Genomic DNA, 19276 nt, shown 5'->3' on the forward strand with positions numbered 1-19276 from the left:
GATGGTGGGGGTGATCAGGTATGGTGATGACAGCCAGGGTGGCACAACGGGGCTGGTGCTACTGATGGAGATGGTAGGCTGCAGGTGGGGCAGCCACCACGATGGCACCGTGGTGACCGTTACCATGGTGATGCTGCTGGCGTCACCTGTCTTATGAGGGCAGTGTGCAAACAGATGCTCATTCTCCACACTCAGACCGTCTGGGAAGAGTGTTGGTTGTCACGTGGCCGGAAGGTTGGCCTCCCTGTTTGAGAACCTGCAGCAAGGCACAGCTCCTTCCAGGATCCAGAGAAGCTACCTGAGAACCTTATCTGCCCCCAGACACCTGGAAGAGGTCCCGACAGAGTGGCAGCCACTCCATGCTCAGCCGCCCTGTTCCACCGCACTTTAACAAGACACGGCTCCGGTATTGAGTACGAGTGGATCATTAGGAACGTTTATTCAGGACGAACAGTCCTGGGAGCCAGCCAGATTGGGATGCCAGCCATCTCATGATCAATACAGATTTTATTTGCTGCCTACGTGGTTTCCTGTTCTTTCATGCCTGGAACCCTCAAAGGAGGACAGAGGAAAAGTGCTTTGGGTCCCCCTCCATTAACCCAGGCAGTAGGGGCAGCGGGGCATAAAGCCCCAGAACACTCCTGATCTCTGGCTACGGCCCATAGCTGGCGCCCATCGGAACTGCCCTGGGTGCTGGGTTTCAGAGAAATGTTTAAGGACGAGAACGAGGTCGGGCTGCTAAGACATACTATCCTTTTAAAATATATACTTAAATAAGCCCAGAAAATAATGCTGGAAAATACCTATAAAATAATGTTGTCCAACACTTTCATTTTACAGATGAGAAAACCAGGGCCAAGTGGGCAGCAAATAAAATACTGTTGAGAAAGACGATAAAAGTACCGTTCATGGATATATCTCTAACAAGGCAGACATCTCACACCTGGGGGCTGCCGGGTGTTTGGGCCAGGCCAGTGCTGGCAGGAGCTTCCTGCCCATCTGACGGCGCCTGGGCCCCTTCCCAGATTCTTCAGGCCAGCGCTGAGCCTACGTGACATTTGTGCAGCACAGACGCTCCAAGTGCACATTTCACATTCGTGTTCCCCGTCTCCTGAGTACCGCGTCTCTGCGCAAAACAGGAGGTACCAGTCTTATCCCTGTTTTTTGGGGGAGAAAACAGAGGCTCGTAGAGGTGACGTGTCTTGCCAGGCTCCCACAGCTAGCAAATGGCAGAGCGGCCACTAGGATCCAAACCCTGTATGGGTTTGCTGAGACTGCCATCTCACAGTCCCACAAACCAGGGGGGGGTGCTTCAGAACAACAGAACTGTACTGTCTCAGTTCTGGAGGCCAGAAGTCTGGAGTCGAGGTGCGGCAAAGCCAGGCTTCCTCTGAAACTCCCCCGCGGGCTCCTGGCTCGCCTCCTCCCAGCTCGGATGCTGGCCGGCGGCCGGCGGCGGTCTCTGTCTGTGTCATCTCTTGGGATCCTCCCTGTGCCTCTTTGCATCCAAACTTCCCTCACCAGTCACTGGAGGAGGGACCACCCTCATCTTCACGTGATGACGCCTGCAAGGACCCAATTTCGAGATTAAGGTCACATTCACAGGTACCGGGAATTAGGACTTAAATATGTCTTTTGGGGGTGGGAGGTCATAGTTCCCCCCATAACGGTGCTCACCCCAAGCCAGCGGCCTTCTACAACATGCTGTTGGCAACCTGCGCTCGGCCCTCCCCGCCCTTCCCCACGTGCCGCGAAGGCCAAGGAGCTGCTTCTCCTGCAGTGCAGAAGCAGCTGGCTGGGGGCTCGCTTCATCTTCTGCTCTTCCCAAAGTATTACAAGCTACTAAGGCAGAATCGTGAAATATAGGTGGGCTTTTTATCTTTTTTATTCCCAGACAGTAAAAATCATTAAGACTTGTTCTTAATTAGTTTAATTTTGAGGCTTCTAAATATTGATTTAACCTACACTCCTTTGTACTTGCCGCAGTCGCTGAATTATGCCTGTTATTGATCACGGATGGAAGCATTTCCATCCACTGGGCTCTGGGGCCTCTGGGAGCCCTCGGTCCCCCAGCAGATGCACTGGGCTCGGAAGGCGTGGACAGGCTCGGAGGAGAGAGGGTGCCTCTGGCAGACTGGACAGGGCCTTCCCTTTCCAAGGAAGGAGGGCTGCTCAGCAGAGGCCTGGGGCAGTTTCTTTTTCTTGTGTTGGCTGAGGCCAAGGGAAGTTGAGTAAGAGGTCACTGGAAATCTCCCTCATTGCATCCTGGGTCCTAAGAGAACTGACTGGGGGAAGGGGTGGAGGAGGAGGATGTGGGGTCGGGGTCTAGAGCATAGGTTTTAGGGCAGTGTTTAGGCTTTGGCACCAGCCAGAACCTCGTCTGAGTCCTGTCTCTACCAGCTGGATGTTCTCGATCATGGTACCTTGCTTCTCACATCTGTGAAATGGGGCTATAACCTCCTCATAGTGTGCCTCTGAGCATTCAGTGCACATCCATGTCAGGCCTCTGGCCTGAGGCTGGGCTCACCATTACTCTTCAATCAGTAGCTGCCAGTAGCAGCACTGCTGTCCCACTGAGAAAATAAGGACCCGCCTTGGAAGCACACTGTGTATTCTAACCCGGGCTCTCATACTCGTTCGTTGGGCTACTCATTTAGTACCCTTTCCCTTAAAATGGAGTAATGACTCTGGGCCCCCCAGGGGCTCAGTCGGTGAAGCTTCCAACTCGATTTCAGCTCAGGTCATGATCTCAGGGTCGTGGGATTGAGCCCCATGTTGGGCTCCATGCTTAGCAGGGAGTCTGCCTGGGATTCTCTCCCTCTCTGTGTGCCCCTCCCCTGCTCTTACTCTTTCTCTCTAAAATAAATAAATAAGATCTTTTTAAAAAATGAGGTAAGGACACCTATGACCTTCCAGGACTATCGTGAGAATCACATAGGATCACAGATATTGAAGAATTTACATCGCAAGGTGCACGCGGCCCTTGCAGGCCATTACTGGTGGCTGTAGCAGCCGCTGCCTGGATGCCCCTCTGGCCACACTCTCTGCTCTATATGTCTGGGCCGTTCTGGCCCCAGCCGGCTGCTCCAGCCGCTTCGCCACATCACCCACATTCTCAGGCCCTAAGGGGGTACCACTCAGTTCTTGGAATTACCTCCATGTTCTTATCCCAGGACCTCTGCTCCTGGTGCCCCCAATATGCATAGAATGCCTCCCACCTTCTGTGCGCCTACTGACCTGTGGATGCAGGTAACACGTCTTCTGTGAATCTTCTTTAACCAGCTCTGTCAAATACAACTCACGTACCATCAAATCCACCCATTTTTAGTGTACAATTCAGTGACTTTTAGTAAATCTGCCCACCTTGCCACATGCAGCAGAATCCTGTTACCTCCTCTAGGCTGTGCCCCTGCTGCCCTCAGAATATACTTTCATGACCACGTTTATCAAATGTTAGTAGATGGGATTTTTTTAATCTGTGACTCCCTGCCTGCTCTTCCCACCACCTTGCGTCTCTGCCCCCTCCCCGTGCCAGCACACAGTCGGGGGCCTAGTAATGCTCGATGGGTAAAGAGTTTCCTTGCAGCCAGGAAGAAAGGGCGAGAGGGTCTGCAACACCCAAGTCTTTACAGCCAGCAGAGTGGTAAGCAGCTCGTCATCCACGTGGCTGTAGCTGAGCGTTCCTGGCTGGCGCTGGTCCTGTTTGCAGAGCTCTGATCTCAGCTGGAGGGGCCTCTGAGATGATCTGGTCCAGTGCCTCTTGAACAGGAGCACCCAGTGGTTCCTCCGGCAGAGGGCTGGTTCCACCCTTGTTGCCAGGTCCCACCCTCTGAGCGCCTGATGCTGTAGCTGTCCTTGGGGTAGGGTACAGGACTCACATTCCTTTTTTTTTTTTTTCTTAAGATTTTATTTATTTATTCATGAGAGATAGAGAAAGGTAGAAACATAGAGGGAGAAGCAGGCTCCCTGTAGGAGGAGCCTGATACGGGACACGATCCCAGGACCCCGGGTTCACGACCTGAGCCAAAGGCAGATGCTCAACCACTGAGCCACCCAGGCGTCCCTGGGACCTGCATTCCTAACAAGTTCCCAAGTGATGCTGCCATGGCTGGTCTGGCGACCGAAGTTTGAGAGCCATGCTCCAGGAGCCCAACCACCTCACTGCAAGATGAGGAGCCAAGGACCTAGAGAAGTGAGAGGCCATGTCCCAATGTGTGTCCCCAAGCCGAGACTCGAACCCAGCCCGATCCCGCCCTATGTCCTCTGCTTCCCCCACTCCTGGCCTCAGGGAACCTGGGCGAGGGGCAGAGAAGACTGGATGGAGCTTCTGAGAAGTGCTCTTTACAGGCCTGACCCACACTGCTGAGGCAGAGGCCGGGGGCCCTGGGGAGGGGACCCGGGGAACCCAGGGAAGGAATGGAAGGGCAGGCCTGAAGGAGGTGCTGAGGAGCGACAGGCCATTCCCACAGCAGTTAGGGGAGCAAATAGCCCCCCAGCAGGGCCTCGGCCACAGCCACTTGTCCCAAGGCTGCCCAGACAGGTGTGAGGAGCAGGCCAGAGCCCCACGCGGGCACCACGACTCCTTCTGCCGCATGATTTATCTCCGAGCTTCATCTGGCAAACCTGCTGATGAAATGAGTCTCCTTTTCTCTCTGCCTCATCAATTTTCATTTTGATTTCGTTTTCCTTTTCCGTTAGAAGAGGTTTGGCCTTTCTCCTTGTTTGACTGGTCTGCTCCCTATTCACTCTGCCTCCTTTTCTTCGGGTTCCAAGCTCCTCCACCCTGACCTCCCCCCCCACCCGTGTGCCCTGGGGTCCCTCCCTCTGCACCCCAATACTATGGAAAGAGGAACTCCCTCATCTAGCTCCCCATTCACCTTGGACAATGCTGATGCTCTGTTCTTTCCAGGGCCATGGAGCCTCAGAGCTGGGACAGTTCACAGTCTGAGACAGGAGGCCAATATCTTATCAGGTTGGGGTTCTCAGGGGATGGGAGAAGGAGCAAGGTATTGATTAATTTGTAGGAGAGGCCACAGTCAGGGATAACTTCAAGGGTGGGAAGGAAGTCCCAATATGCACAAGTGAGGCATTCTGGGCAAGGCCCCTGCTTGGGCAAAGGCTCCAGGGGCAGGAAAGCATATGGCTTGAATCTCTCCAAAGTTTTCTCTCACTTCCTGCTGCCCTTGCACCTAGCTCCCAGGGGTCTGCTGCATTTGGAGAGATGTCCTGGGGCCCTGGCTGTGGAGGGTGGTGGAGGGGGAGAGAGCCCTTCCAGAATAATGCAGGATCTGCCCAGCACTCCCACTTGATTGTAGGAGGGTCACGAGGAGCTACAGGGAGGGAGGCTGGAGCAGCTCATGGGTCAGCAGCCAGGCTTGGCCGCCCCTCTGACTTGTGAGAATCCACAGCCAGTGTGGAATGATTATGGGCTGCCATCAGGCTGGGACATCTAGAACCCTGCTGCTAGGAGGTGCCCTCTTCCAGCGTCCAGGGAGCATCTGGGGGAAACAGATGCATGGCTCACCTAAGCCAGGAGGAGCCCCGCGGTTTATTGGGTGAGACTTGTGTCAGACCTCAGGAACCTATCAATGAACTGAGTCCCAGAGCAGTCCTGGAGACTAGAAACAGGACCCCAGTTGGAGGCCCCTGGGAGGGCAGCTAGCTGCACAGGGAAGGAGTAGCAACCTAGGGTGCCTAGGAGAGGGTGCCTGCCTTAGAGGCCACAAGGCCAGCCCGGTGCTGCTTGGGCACAAAGATGGTCTAGAAGCCAGAGACAGGGCTTCATACACACAGAGGTGGGTAGAACAGGAGGGGGGCTCCACTGAGCACCAGGCACTTTACAGACATCATCCTTCTCAGGCTCCCTATGAGGTAAGCTCTCTCCCCATGCCCAGAGCAAGAACTCCAGTGAGGATGCTCAAGGTCACACAGCCAGCACCAGGATTCAAGTGCAGAGCTGCCTGGAAAGCCCACCCCTGAATCACCAGGCTAAGCTCTCAGAGGGGTTGGTGGAGTCCACAGGATTTCCCAAGCGAGAGCCTAGAAGAGTTCTAGCAGGGCGAGGATCATCGTAGGATTATGTGGAATCAAGAGACAGAAGCCTGAGGCAGAGAAAAGGCTCAAGCCAGGGGCAGGGGAGCCAGGCTGCATACTGAGGAGTGCAGACCCCAGGAGCCGTGTGGTCTCCTTCCAGGTGGCAGGAAAGGAGGCAAAAGAGCCTGAGCGCAGACCAGACCAGCCTGGTCTCCAGGGCACCGACACAAGCAGCACCCCCTACACCTGTTCCTCCTCACCTGCCCTTCCTTGCCTTTCTGTCCCTCCTGCCTTCCGTCCTACTGTTCTCCTGCAGATGCTGCGTGGGTTCCTATGAGGTGCCAGACTATGGAAGGAGCTGGCAAGTCTGGGCACAGCCCCTTCTCCCGAGGGGCTCACAGTCCAGTGGGGGAGGCAGACCGACAAGGAACCAGCAGTTCATGGTGGGGGGCTGCTGGGGCACTGGGGGAGCCAGGAGAAGGGCCAAGGGTCAGGGAAGGCGTCCCGAGGGTGGACGGATGATCAGCAGCACCTGGCAGCCCCGGGTGGCGGCAGGTCCGGCCTACTCCCCGCTCCCTACAGCCTCCTGCCCTGCAGTGCAACCAGCAGCAATGGCCTGGCGTGCTCGCTCCTGGCACCCTCCGCTGCTAATTAAGAAAGAGAGAGGCAGCCTCCCTTCCAGACACCAGAACTCCAGCACCCTCTGTCCTGGACAGCCAGGAGACAGGGAATGGAGAGTAGTATTTCGTTTTTTATTTAAAAAACAATTTTTTTTTATTTTTATTTATTTATGATAGTTACAGAGAGAGAGAGGCAGAGACACAGGCAGAGGGAGAAGCAGGCTCCATGTACCGGGAGCCCGATGTGGGACTGGATCCCGGGTCTCCAGGATCGCGCCCTGGGCCAAAGGCAGGCGCCAAACCGCTGCGCCACCCAGGGATCCCAGTATTTCGTTTTTTAAAATGCAGATTGTGACTCACTTTATTTTATTATTATTATTTTTTTGTGTGTGTGACTCACTTTAAATTGTTTTCATGCCCCCCTACGTGTGTTGAGATCCGCAGTTCATACAGTAGAATACCTCCGACCCCCACAGGGAAAGTGTGCCCGGCACTGGGCTCTGAGGACACACGAATCAGTAACAAAGCACCTTTTCCTCCATGAGCTCACAGCCTGGTTGGGAAGACAGACCCAAGGTCTGACAATAAGGAGGGTGCTACTAGGGAGGAGGTCTGTCCCAAGAGTCTTGGGGACTGTGATGTGGTGGGAGAGACCACCCTTTTCGGAGGGAATGGAACCCTAGGAAAGTGTCACAGAGGCGGTGGCATTTGGGACGAGCTTGTCTGGCTGAAGAGGACCCGACAGTTGAAGTTGGAAGGGGCTTTGCAGAGTGAAGGGCCCCCAGGTGTGGAAGGAAATAGCAAGTCTAGTTTCGCAGGAGCGGGGGTGTCTGGGAACAAGAGGGCCACTGAGAGCTGAGCAGGAGGCACCAGAGGAGCCTATCATAGATGGGGTGCTAAGTGCAAGCAACTGTGGCAGGGGCGGGAGATGAGAAAGGGACAGGTCAAGGTGGCGGAGATGTTGGGTCTTGGAGACTGACTGTTGGACGGCAGAAGCAAGAGCAGGCTTGGTGGGAGATGTTGCATGTGGGGCACGTGGAGTGTAAGAGCCTCTGACACAGCCGGGTGGAGAGGGCCGGGGACACTGAGCCGTGAGTCTGGGCCTCTGCTTCCTGGCCACCCCCATGTTTGTCCTCATGCCTGTGCCCTACACTCTATAACGAGAAGACCTAGGGGTTGGGCGGTGGAAAAGAGGCAGAAGCACTGCCCCAGGAGGTGGCCAGGGCCCTACAGGGCCTTGGGGAAGGGAGGCTGGAGGAGAGACCAGTGGTGCGTGGGGCAGGACATCCTCCTGGCATCTTCTTGCCTCGGGCACATGGCACATGGCCCAGCCGTGAGGACTCAACTGGAGCGGGCTGGGGTGGGGGGTGTTGTTCAGGTATAGAGCAATTTCCAGATTTGGAAGTTGTAGAACGAGAAAGGAGAATAAGAGGAACCAGCATCCCTGCCTGATTAAGTGTGAGACCCTGGCCCCATATCAGGCTCTGCACTGGCTGTGGAGCCTGCCTGGGATTCTCCCTCTCCCTCTCCCTCTCCCTCTCCCTGTGTCCCTCCCTCTCCCTCTCCCTCTCCCCGTGTCCCTCCCTCTCCCTCTCCCTCTCCCCGTGTCCCTCCCTCTCCCTCTCCCTGTGTCCCTCCCACTACTCGCTCATACATGCTCACTCTCTCAATCTAAAAAAAATAGGAGGGGGGTGAGACCATGAGAAGTGTAGCCCACTTGGAAGCAGGAAGATGACATAAGAGAATTTCAAGTCTGAAGTTCTGGAGTTCCCTAAAGTCAGAGTCAACCATTTCCAAAGACCCCAGTCCCCAGTCGTGATGGAGAGGGAAGGGGAATTCTGGGCTGAAAGATGAAACTGACTGATGGTGATGGAAGCCAGGACAGCGGTTCCGTGCGGTGGGTGTCGGCCGTCGGCCGGGAGGGCCACCTGGGAGCTTACTGGAGTGCTGGAAGTCCTTACATCTTGTTCTGGTTGGTGGCTGCCCAGGTACCTCCTGGTGGGAAAATCATGGAGCTGTGCACCTGGGATGAGTGCCATGTAGACACGCTCCTGTACATGTGTTACACTTCAACATATATATATATATTTAAAGATTTTATTTATTCATGAGAGACACAGAGAGAGAGAGAGGCAGAGACACAGGCAGAGGGAGAAGCAGGCTCCATGCAGGGAGCCCGACGTGGGACTCGATCCCGGGACCCCAGGATCATGCCCTGGGCTGCAGGCGGTGCTAAACCACTGCACCACCCACCGGGGCTGCCCTATTTTTTTTAATTTATCACAAAAAGTGAGAGCTGAGAAGTAGGTGGTAAGAAGGGATGAGAGGCAGCTGGGGATGGGGTGGGCGTGAAAGGGAAGGAGCAGCACTTCGTGCCCTGACCTCCAGTGCGCCTCCCCAGGTTCTGGCAGGGGGGTGCTACCCCCGCTTCCCAGCTCAGGCATCTGAGGCTCAGACCCGGGCTGCGTGCTTGGCCCAAGGTCACACAGCAAGTGGTGGAGCCAGGCTCAGACTCTGATGGCAAAGCCCAGGCTCCTTCCGCTCCACCGCTCCTCCTTTACATAAGTTATTTATGGAATTCAGGCTCTGCAAGGCTAGATAAACGCTTGGCTCTCCTCCCTCTGAGGACCTGCAAGTCTGCGATTCAATGAGAGGTGGGAGTGAGGAGCCCGGCTCACCTCCCTGGAGAAGCAGGAGGCCAGGTGCGCAGAGGGAGGGCTGTCCCCCTCCCCCAGCAGCCCTCCCACCCAGCGCTCATCTGCGGGTGGGGAGGCCGGAGTTGATCAACGCTACACTCAATTCTGCTGCCCATCTGTCTCTGCGGCTCAGGGGGCACCTGGCACTGACGCAGCGAAGGCCAGGCCATCGATCACCACCACCGCTCCTCCCCCTGGACCCTTGGCTCTGACTCTGGGAGGCTGGTGGGGGCTGCCCGGGAGGGGAGAGAGAGAGCCTCCTATCCACCAACCACCTGGAGGAGTGGGACTGTCACCACCGGCCCCAGGCCCCGGAGTGCCAGGGACTGAGCCGGGGCAGGGCAGGGTGGGAGAAGGAGCAGCCTTTGACAACAGCTTCTCCCACACTCTTCATTCAGCTCTTTGCCGAGGATCTGAGTGTAACGGACCATTCCACACTTTATGCTAGATCCAGAGCAGCTGCCTGGAGGAGGCGGGTCCCACGTAGCTGCCAGTGCCAGCTCTTGCCCTGGAGATTTTGCCCGTGGAGTGGACAGCCCTGCTTCCCTGACTGCAGCCCCAGGGCTTGCAGTCTTCCATCACCGAAGGCCGAGGCTGGCCAGCGGCCCAGCCCCCAGTCAGAAGGCAGGCTGAGGTCTGTGTGCGGCATCCTGCCTCGGCTTGTCCCTGTGGTGCCAGGGCCAGCCACACTCAGAGACGGTGCCTTCCCTGTGCTATCCCCTAAGTGGGGGAGGGAGGGGTGTCACTCTAGCCCGAAATTAAGGAGTGGTATCCACAGGGCCCACCAAGTGGCCGTGCGGGAGGAGGTGGTGAGGACCCAGGGCAACTCTGAAGGAATTTACATCTGAGGCCTTCCGGCCGGCCCTGCGCTCTGCTCCTGTGAGACGGGCTGGGATCCTCCGGGCAGCAAGCCTGGGCTGGGCTGTGGCTCAGGTTCTAGAATCCGAGACCTAGGTTTGAACCCTGACCTGGCCACGTGGAAACTGTACAACCTCCGACAAGTCACATCATGCCTCAGCTGCTTCCCCTGCAGGACCAGACTAAATAGTCCCTCTCTGCCCACCCTCGGGGTTGATGGGAGGATCATCCGTTTCCCCCCTGGTGTCATTTACAAATACCCTCTGTGCGCTCAGCCCTGCACTGTTTGTGGGGGCACAGAATCATGTACGACATGGCCTCTGCCGCAAGGAGCTTGAAATCCAGTTGGGGAGAATGTCCACACTATCATCTGAACTCCTGCTCACCCCAGAGATTATAGATAAAAGACAATTAGCTTCCTCTGCAGCTCCCGGCAGAAATTGCTAATCAGCTGGCGTGAGTGGGCATGAGTGGGCATGTGCAAGACGGCCAGAACCAGTGATGGCAGGTAGTGGGCAGCTCAGTGCTCCTCCCTGGAAGGGGCTGCGTGCTCAGCAGCAAGAGGGAGGACTTGTCTGGGCCTTTGCCAAGCCTTGGGATCAGGGGTGCGGCCAAATGTGAGTCATCAAGCCATTGCCTCTCTCTGGGCACTGAACCCCAGCCCTGGGCTCCTGGCTGAGGAGGAGGGTGCTGCCCAGGGTGGAGGGAAAGGTGTCTCAGAAGGCTTTCGGTTATGTTTTAAGTGGTTCCTTCCTCCCCTGCACACAGCTGAGCATGTGTAGGACAAAGGTGTTAGGACAAAGGTGATGTTGGAGGAGAGATGCCTGTGGCTCGGTCAGTGGCTGAAGCCAGGAGAGTGGATGCTCAGGCCCAGCCGAAGAGCCCCCTCCACCCCCTGCAGGCTTCTCTGCCCTTTGGAACTATCCTGGGCACTTCTGATCATTTTGTATTTATTTAGTCTTGCCACAGTGCATCACTCTGCAAAGGTGTGATCTAGCTCTGCCCATTGCTCCCCGTGCCACCCTGAGGCAAGGCTGGGCCACAGTGGGCAAGCTCAGTAGGGACTTGTTGAGCCACAGGATCCAATTTCTGTTCCTCCTGAGAAGTCGTGTAGCTGGCGAGTCTCCCAGCCCTGGGGGATGACCGGAGCTGGAAGAGAACTGACACTTACCGAGCTCCGTGTGTGTGTGCCACCCTCAGCTCCCGTCATCCTAATGACAACCTCGTTTTTAGACAGAAGGAGCAGATGCTCTGAGAAGTAAGATCACTTTGCTCCCCCATGCCAGGTGCAGGCAGGAGGCGGGGGCCTCTGGTACGGATGTGGGGCAGGACCACTTGCCTAGGTCCAGCCCCGTGACAGGGCTGTCCCTGGTTCCTGCTGCCTCTCCACCCTCACAGTACACTACAGAGTCCCCTATCCTCTTCCCGCCTACCAGTGCCTGGCTCAGGTAGCCAAGTTCCCTGGGCTCCCCTCCATGCACGTCTGCAGGCATGCATGCATGTGTACACGTGTGTTTGTTTGCTCTGAGTTTTATGTGTCAGCACACACACACACACACACACACACACACCCCCACGCAAAACCTCTGTGCATTTTCAGCCACGATTGTTTTCCCACCTTCAGAAATAGCTGCAGAGGAAGGTGGGAAGTCGTCAAATGTAAATAGGCGTAGCGCTCTCCTGCTCACGAGAGGGTACCCCGCCTCCAGCTGCTCCCCTCCCTGGCCCCAGCATCCTGGAAGCAGGGCAAGGTGGGCACAGAGCCCCTCTGGCCAGCAGAGAGACACCTGTCTAGAAGGTGGTAGCAGACGTTGCCCCAGGGGACAAGGACGGCCAGGCAGCCTGCCGCAGCCACAGCCCGGCCTAGGTACAAAGGGGCTGGTGTCAACACACAACCCCTGGACTTGGATGGGTTCCCATCTTCTGCCTCTGACCACCTATGTGTCTTGCACCAAATTCTTTAACCTCATTTAAAGAGGCTCATTAAACCTCAATTTCTTCATCTGCAAACTGGGGGTATTAATGCTTATCCTGTTGACCCATTATGATGGTTACATACAATAAGAGTCTTTGAAGGGTCCTGGCAAATTTCAGGTGCTCAGTAAGTGCCGGTTTGCTTCCCTGATACCTGCATTTGGAAGACTACCCGAATGGGACCTCTGGTCCGGAGGGGACTGGGCCCAGCAAGGCCTCCGGGCTCTTCCTCCATGTTGGTGGTAGGCCAAGGCTGGACTTGCCTCCAGGGTGATGCTACCTGGCCTTAGGATCTGTGGGAGAGCCTGGATTACCCATACTTAGGAGGTGGGAAAGAGCAGTGGCTTAGATTCTGGACTGGGGGTGGGGGTGAGACATCCTGGGGGATGGGATCCTGGAGCCACAGCAGTTGATTCATACGGTAAATATTCACTGGGCACCTGCTGTACGCTCCAACTGCAGTGATGACCAGGACAGTTTCCCAGCTGGGGAGCCATTTCCAGGAGATGTGATCCGGGTCAGGAGCATGCGGCACTATAGGAACATAAGGTGGGCTCCTTGGCCAGCCAGGGGAGAAGCTTTGGGAGAAGCTTCTGTAAGAGGTGACCTTAAGTTGAGGCTCAAAGAAAAAGTCGGGCTTGTCTAGGAGACAGTGAGAAGGAGCTATGGGAAGGGGGTGGGCGTGTCAGGGTACCTTCCACTGGAAAGTGTGGCGCATGGTGGGTAAGCTGGAGAATAGCAAGAAAAACCGAGTCATGTACCTCACCTGCAGGGCTGAGGAGCCCACACCCAGGCGTCTTACACCCCCACCTCTTTCTGGGGAGCTCAGTCAGGCTGTTGGGAAGGGGAAAGCCCCGCCTCCAGGGAGAGCCCAAGCAGACCTCAGGCAGGACCAGCCACTTCCCTGGCTGGTCTGGGTGTGGGCTCAGGGACCACTGCCTTCCTACTTCCAGAGTCCCGAGAGCCCACCCTGGAATCCAGAACGTGTGCCATTTCCACCAGCCCTGGTAATACCCACACTGCTCAGAGGGATGCCTGGGAACTCTCACTTTATTTTCCATTTACCCAGGGAGCCAAGGGGGGAGGGGGGAGATGCGAGAAAGGTAGGAGAATCTGTTCCACACATCTTGGCTCAGAAGGACTGTGGAGATGACAGGACTCCACGCACGCACGCACGCACACAGGCACACCCCTCCCTTCCTGAGTTATCCTGGAAGCTTCTTGGTTCCGTCTCTCCCTCCTTCCCCAAAGACTCACAGTTTCTCACTGCCCCAAAAGACGGTAGAAAAGGACACTAAGGCCTCAAGGCTGGAGGACGGAACCCGGGAGCCCTGGCTGTGGCCCGGTCCACCCCTCTCAGCCCCTTTGCCCTCTGAAGTCAAACAGGGGTGACACGGGCAGAGGGAGTAGTTTCTCATTCTCTGCCACCTCCTGACTCTGCATCCTCTTCTTCCAGGGCTGCCCTGATGGGGCGTGGCAATGAATGAGCTGGCCCAGCCCCAGCGGACAAGGATGGAAAGCCATGCCCAGGAGGGTAAGAAGCGGTGCCCACCCATCCCCACGTAGAATGACTGTCCTGGGAGGGTGGTTCCCCAGGCCCTGGCAGGGCTGCTGACCCTCAGCCTGTGAACTGCTAAGAGTGGAAGGACTCCAGACTCCTCCTGCAGCTCCATCATGAGGCTCCTCGTGGCCCCCCTCTTGCTAGCTTGGGTGGCCAGTGCCACCGCCGCCGTGCCCGTGGTCCCCTGGCGAGTGCCCTGCCCTCCTCAGTGTGCCTGCCAGATCCGGCCCTGGTATACGCCCCGATCGTCCTACCGCGAGGCCACCACCGTGGACTGCAACGATCTGTTCCTGACGGCCGTGCCCCCCGGGCTGCCCGCGGGCACACAGACTTTGCTGCTGCAGAGCAACAGCATCATGCGTGTGGACCAGAGTGAGCTCAACTACCTGGCCAATCTCACGGAGCTCGACCTGTCCCAGAACAGCTTTTCGGACGCTCGAGACTGTGATTTCCGTGCCCTGCCCCGGCTGCTGAGCCTGCACCTGGAGGAGAACCGGCTGACCCGGCTGGAGGACCACAGCTTCGCGGGGCTGGCCAGCCTGCAGGAACTCTATCTCAACCACAACCAGCTCTACCGCATCGCCCCCCGGGCCTTCGCCGGCCTCGGCAACCTGCTGCGGCTGCACCTCAACTCCAACCTGCTGAGGGCCATTGACAGCCGCTGGTTTGAGATGCTGCCCAACCTCGAGATCCTCATGATCGGTGGCAACAAGGTAGACGCCATCCTGGACATGAACTTCCGGCCGCTGGCCAATCTGCGGAGCCTGGTGCTGGCAGGCATGAACCTTCGGGAGATCTCCGACTATGCCCTGGAGGGCTTGCAAAGCCTGGAGAGCCTCTCCTTCTACGACAACCAGCTGGCCCGGGTGCCCCGGCGGGCCCTGGAGCAGGTGCCCGGGCTCAAGTTCCTCGACCTGAACAAGAACCCGCTCCAGCGGGTGGGGCCCGGGGACTTTGCCAACATGCTGCACCTCAAGGAGCTGGGGCTGAACAACATGGAGGAGCTGGTTTCCATCGACAAGTTCGCCCTGGTCAACCTCCCCGAGCTGACCAAACTGGACATCACCAACAACCCCCGGCTGTCCTTCATCCACCCCCGCGCCTTCCACCACCTGCCGCAGATGGAGACCCTCATGCTCAACAACAATGCTCTCAGTGCCTTGCACCAGCAGACGGTGGAGTCCCTGCCCAACCTGCAGGAGGTGGGTCTCCATGGCAACCCCATCCGCTGTGATTGTGTCATCCGCTGGGCCAATGCCACGGGCACCCGCGTTCGCTTCATTGAGCCGCAGTCCACCCTGTGCGCCGAGCCCCCGGACCTCCAGCGCCGCCCCGTCCGTGAGGTACCCTTCCGGGAGATGACGGACCACTGCCTGCCCCTCATCTCCCCCCGCAGCTTCCCTCCCAGCCTGCAGGTGGCCAGCGGAGACAGCCTGGCGCTCCACTGCCGGGCGCTGGCCGAACCAGAACCCGAGATCTACTGGGTCACCCCGGCCGGGGTGCGACTCACAGCTGCCCGAGCGGGCAGGAAGTACCGGGTGTACCCCGAGGGGACCCTAGAGCTGCGGAGGGTGACGGCAGAAGAGGCCGGGCTGTACACCTGTGTGGCTCAGAACCTGGTGGGGGCTGACAGTAAGACGGTTAGTGTGGCTGTGGGCCAGGCTCCCCTGCAGCCCGGCCGGGACAAGGGATGGGGGCTGGAGCTCCGGGTACAGGAGACCCACCCTTATCACATCCTGCTGTCTTGGGTCCCCCCACCCAACACAGTCTCTACCAACCTCACCTGGTCCAGCGCCTCCTCCCTCCGGGGCCAGGGCGCCCCTGCTCTGGCCCGCCTGCCGAGGGGCACCCACAGCTACAACATCACCCGCCTCCTTCAGGCCACAGAGTACTGGGCCTGCCTGCAAGTGGCCTTTGCTGATGCCCACACCCAGTTGGCATGTGTATGGACCAGGACTAAAGAGGCCACTCCTTGCCACAGAGCCTTAGGGGACCGACCTGGGCTCATAGCCATCCTGGCTCTTGCTGTCCTCCTGTTGGCAGCCGGACTAGCAGCCCACCTTGGCACTGGTCAGCCCAGGCAGGGAGTGGGTGGGCGGGCTCTCCTTCCAGCCTGGGCTTTCTGGGGCTGGAGCACCCCCTCCGTCCGCGTGGTGTCTGCGCCCCTTGTCCTGCCCTGGAACCCAGGAAGAAAGCTGTCCAGGTCTTCAGAAGGGGAAATGCTGTCACCACCATTGCTGCAAAATTCCTGAAGCTCAGCCGCTCGCAGCAGTAGAGGAATAACTAGGACTACTTTTTACCCAAAGGGAAGCAATCTGGGCCAGATGCCCTGCCAGGAAAGTGACATGGACCGCATGCTTGAGGCCTGGCAGCTGGACCAAGACAGATGGGGTTCTCAGCTCCAGGGGCTGCCCTTCCCTTGTGGGGCCTGTCTGCTGACATTCTGCAGGGCATCTCCAAGGAACAGGAAGGACTCTGGCCAGAGCCTCCCATCTCCTTCGTTGTCAGTGCGCCCAGAGGCCCAGGGGCCTCTGCTTGGATGTCCCCTGCCTGCGTCCCACAGGACGCGCTCCCTGCCTGTGTCCCACAGGATGCGCCCCCTGCTCTTTGTATAGTCTTAATTGCTTGCTCTTTCCCCTCCTGGGCAAGGGCTGAGGGAGGCCTCCCCTCCCCACGTTGGGGGACCACTCCCACAGTGGGTTCCCGACCGCATCCGAAGGACGTCTGGGGAGAGAAGGGACGCCCAGGGACGCCTCGTCTTGGCAAGCCTGGGTTGGCGCTCTGAGGTGGACTTTCTAGAGGCAATTTTGTACCTTTGTGGAGAAATGTGTCGCCTCCCCCCAACCCAGTTCACTCTTTTCTCCTGTTTTGTAAAAAATAAAAATAAACAAGAATAACAATAATAAGGGGGGAAAGGAAACAAAAGGAAAATAATCTTTGAATACCAAGTGTGACTGTGAAGCTCTCTCCTCTGGAATCTCTTCCAGCCCAGGGGGTGGCGGGGGTGGCGGGGGGGAGGGGCTGGGAGGGGAGGGAGAGGTGGTGACAGAGGGCACAGGTGCTCCCTGTAGGTCTGAATCCGGGCCTGCTCCCCAGAGTCCCCCTGTAACTGTGACCTGAGAGTGGGGGCGGGGGTAGGTGGGGTGTGCAGAAGGGCAGAGAGCAGGAGAGGCTGATGGGGGAGGGTGGGAGAAGAAAACGGAGAAGAAGCTCAGAGAGGTGGAGAGGGTGGAAATTTCCATCACCAAACATTGTCGCCCCTTCTCCTTCCGTGATAAGCAATTAACATGCCACTGCCTAGGAAGCACTTCCCGGTATATTTCTAATTAAACAAACCCAAGAGGCAGAGTCATGCAGAGAATTGCAAATCGCAAGAACTTCAGCTCACTGGGGCAGAAGGGGGCGTGGGGTGATAGAGGATTTGGGGAGGGGAGAACTGTGGGAGAAAGAAATTGCTGCATGGATCTTTCCATCCGTTTCGGTATCATTTGCAATGAGCCTGGTTTGCTTTTGCAGGTTTTTTTTTTTTTTTTTTTTTTTAAGACAGATTGACTTCTTCAGGCCAAATGTGAAGAGGGGGCATCTGTCAGAAAGGCAGGAGGGCCCAGGGGAGGGGGCTGCTGTGGCCGGTCAGGGGAGCAGCAGCTCCAGAGCAGAGGCCACTGGCCGACAGCTCCTGTTTCTGGAAGGGGGCTGGGCAAGCCGTGGGTCTCCGGAGACCGCAGGAGCAACCCCTGAGCCGAGCTCCCCTGTGCTAAGACGCAGATGGCAGGCTTGCTGCGAGTTGTCTCCAAGCCGCCGCGGAGGCTGCAAACGTGTGCGCAGGTGGAAGCCAGACCAGGAGCAGGAGCACCAGGCCCCAAGGAACCTGGAAAGAGAGCAGCCCGAGGGCAGTGGCCCTCTCTGCGGCCCCTCAGTGACAGCCAGTTGAGGGCCCCTCTTTCTGTCAGAACCACCTGAGGACTTGGTGACCACCGGGGGCTGGGCCCCCTGCAGCTCCTGCTCTGGATCTGGGAGGGCCTGGAAATTGGGGGTTTTGGAAAGGTTCAGGTGACGACGCTGTTGCTGCTGGTCAAGGGGACCCCGGCGTCTGGCCTGTGAGGGCTAGAATGTTTCACTCCCTCCACTGCAGGCCCCGGTGTGTTTGTGGGTAATGGTATAGGCTCTGGCCCCAGTGGGTCTGGAGGCCCGTGTCTCCCCCACTCCCCCGCCACTGGTGGGCTGCTCAGCCCCTTTACCAAATGCCCACCCTCTGCCCCGAGGTCGGCAGGCCCCATTCCTGCATGCTTTTTCTCATGGGCCAGCTATGTGCTCTTGAGGGGAGAGACCTGGGAAAGCAGAGACATGACACACCGGCTCCCTTCCCATTTGGGCACCCCTGGCCCACATTCCTAATATCTCCGGGTGCTCCTTCCCAATGAACGTTGGGATCCTGTGAGCTACTCCGGGCAGCCCGCCCACTGACTGGAGCTGGCCTGTGGGGTCCAGCTTGTTCTGCAGCCCTGATGGTCGGATCCATACCCTGCTCCAGAGCTCTGTAGGGGGAAGACGTGGGGCAGGGCCTGTGCTGAGCATGAAAAAAACGGGAGGTGGAAATCAGTGCCTATCCTTTCCTCGAGGACAATGAGCACTGGCTGCCTTTCTGGCGGGTCCATGGCACGAAGAATCACAGTCTGTTAACTTAAATCACCCTTGGAGCCCTGGGAAGCCTGGGAAGCCCTGCAGCCCCCTCCCCTCACCACCTCCACTGCCACCCAAGAACCCTTGTGCCAGCCCCGAGGCTGGTCATGGCAACCCGAAGAGCAGCCCCGCACAGCTGTGGGCCCGCGCCTTAGACCTGCTAGCTCAGAGTGCGGAAGGTAGAAGACCTCTTTGCTGCCCTCCTTGCGCACAGCCTTCTCAGTGGCAGGCAGGAAGCCCCGCGGAATCGGTGGGTGCGGTGGGCTCCCCAGGAAAGGGGTTACGGTTCGGCCTTCCAGTCTTCACAGTTCCTGGGTTTCACTGCACTGCCGCCTCCCAGCCTCCCAGTTGTCATGGCTTATGCTGCTTCGCCCTTGACAATGAAGCCCTCCTTCTTGGTTGGGGGGCGGGGGTAGAGAACCAGCTATAGTTATATGAACCTATCTTTCAGCTGAATCCCCAGGCCTAAACAGGGTGGCTAGCCCAGAGCAATTAGGTGAGCTGGAAGAGGATGGAGGGGGTCTCCTCTGTCACAGAGAGGCCACCACAGGGACATACAGCTGGGGAAAGGGAGGAAGAGGCACTTTGCAGGGTGCTGTGTCCTAGAATAGCCAGGAGCCCAGCAAAGGAGAGTGAGCAGCCTCTCCCCGGTACGGAGCCGGAGCCGGTGCGTGGCTCAGGTGTGTTGGGCCGGGTGGGAGGACGGTGCCACCACACCCGCGAAGTCTGTTTAGACGGGTTAGAGGCGGACTCTGCGGGGAGAACCTCTGCTTCCGACCAAGCCTGTGTCGGTCTAGCGTGGAAGCTAAATACTATTAAGCCTGGTCTCTTCTGTACGTTTAAGATGGCTTTTT

At 57.6% G+C, this 19276-nt stretch overlaps 1 protein-coding gene across 6 annotated transcripts in view; it reads left to right on the forward strand.

Annotated features, from left to right (window-relative positions):
• LRRN2 (leucine rich repeat neuronal 2) overlaps window positions 1-16690 on the forward strand; it is a 61555-nt gene extending 44865 nt beyond the window's left edge. For all 6 annotated transcript variants that reach the window (XM_077886941.1, XM_077886942.1, XM_077886943.1 and 3 more), the window contains one exon: window positions 13638-16690. In XM_077886941.1, the coding sequence (XP_077743067.1) occupies window positions 13856-15994 (2139 nt within the window). In that variant the 5' untranslated portion in view covers window positions 13638-13855 and the 3' untranslated portion in view covers window positions 15995-16690. The remainder of the gene's footprint in view (window positions 1-13637) is intronic.
• The last annotated feature ends 2586 nt before the right edge of the window (window positions 16691-19276 follow it).

The sequence above is a fragment of the Canis aureus genome, chromosome 38 (genome assembly GCF_053574225.1).
Source record: "Canis aureus isolate CA01 chromosome 38, VMU_Caureus_v.1.0, whole genome shotgun sequence".
NCBI classification, from domain to species: domain Eukaryota; kingdom Metazoa; phylum Chordata; class Mammalia; order Carnivora; family Canidae; genus Canis; species Canis aureus.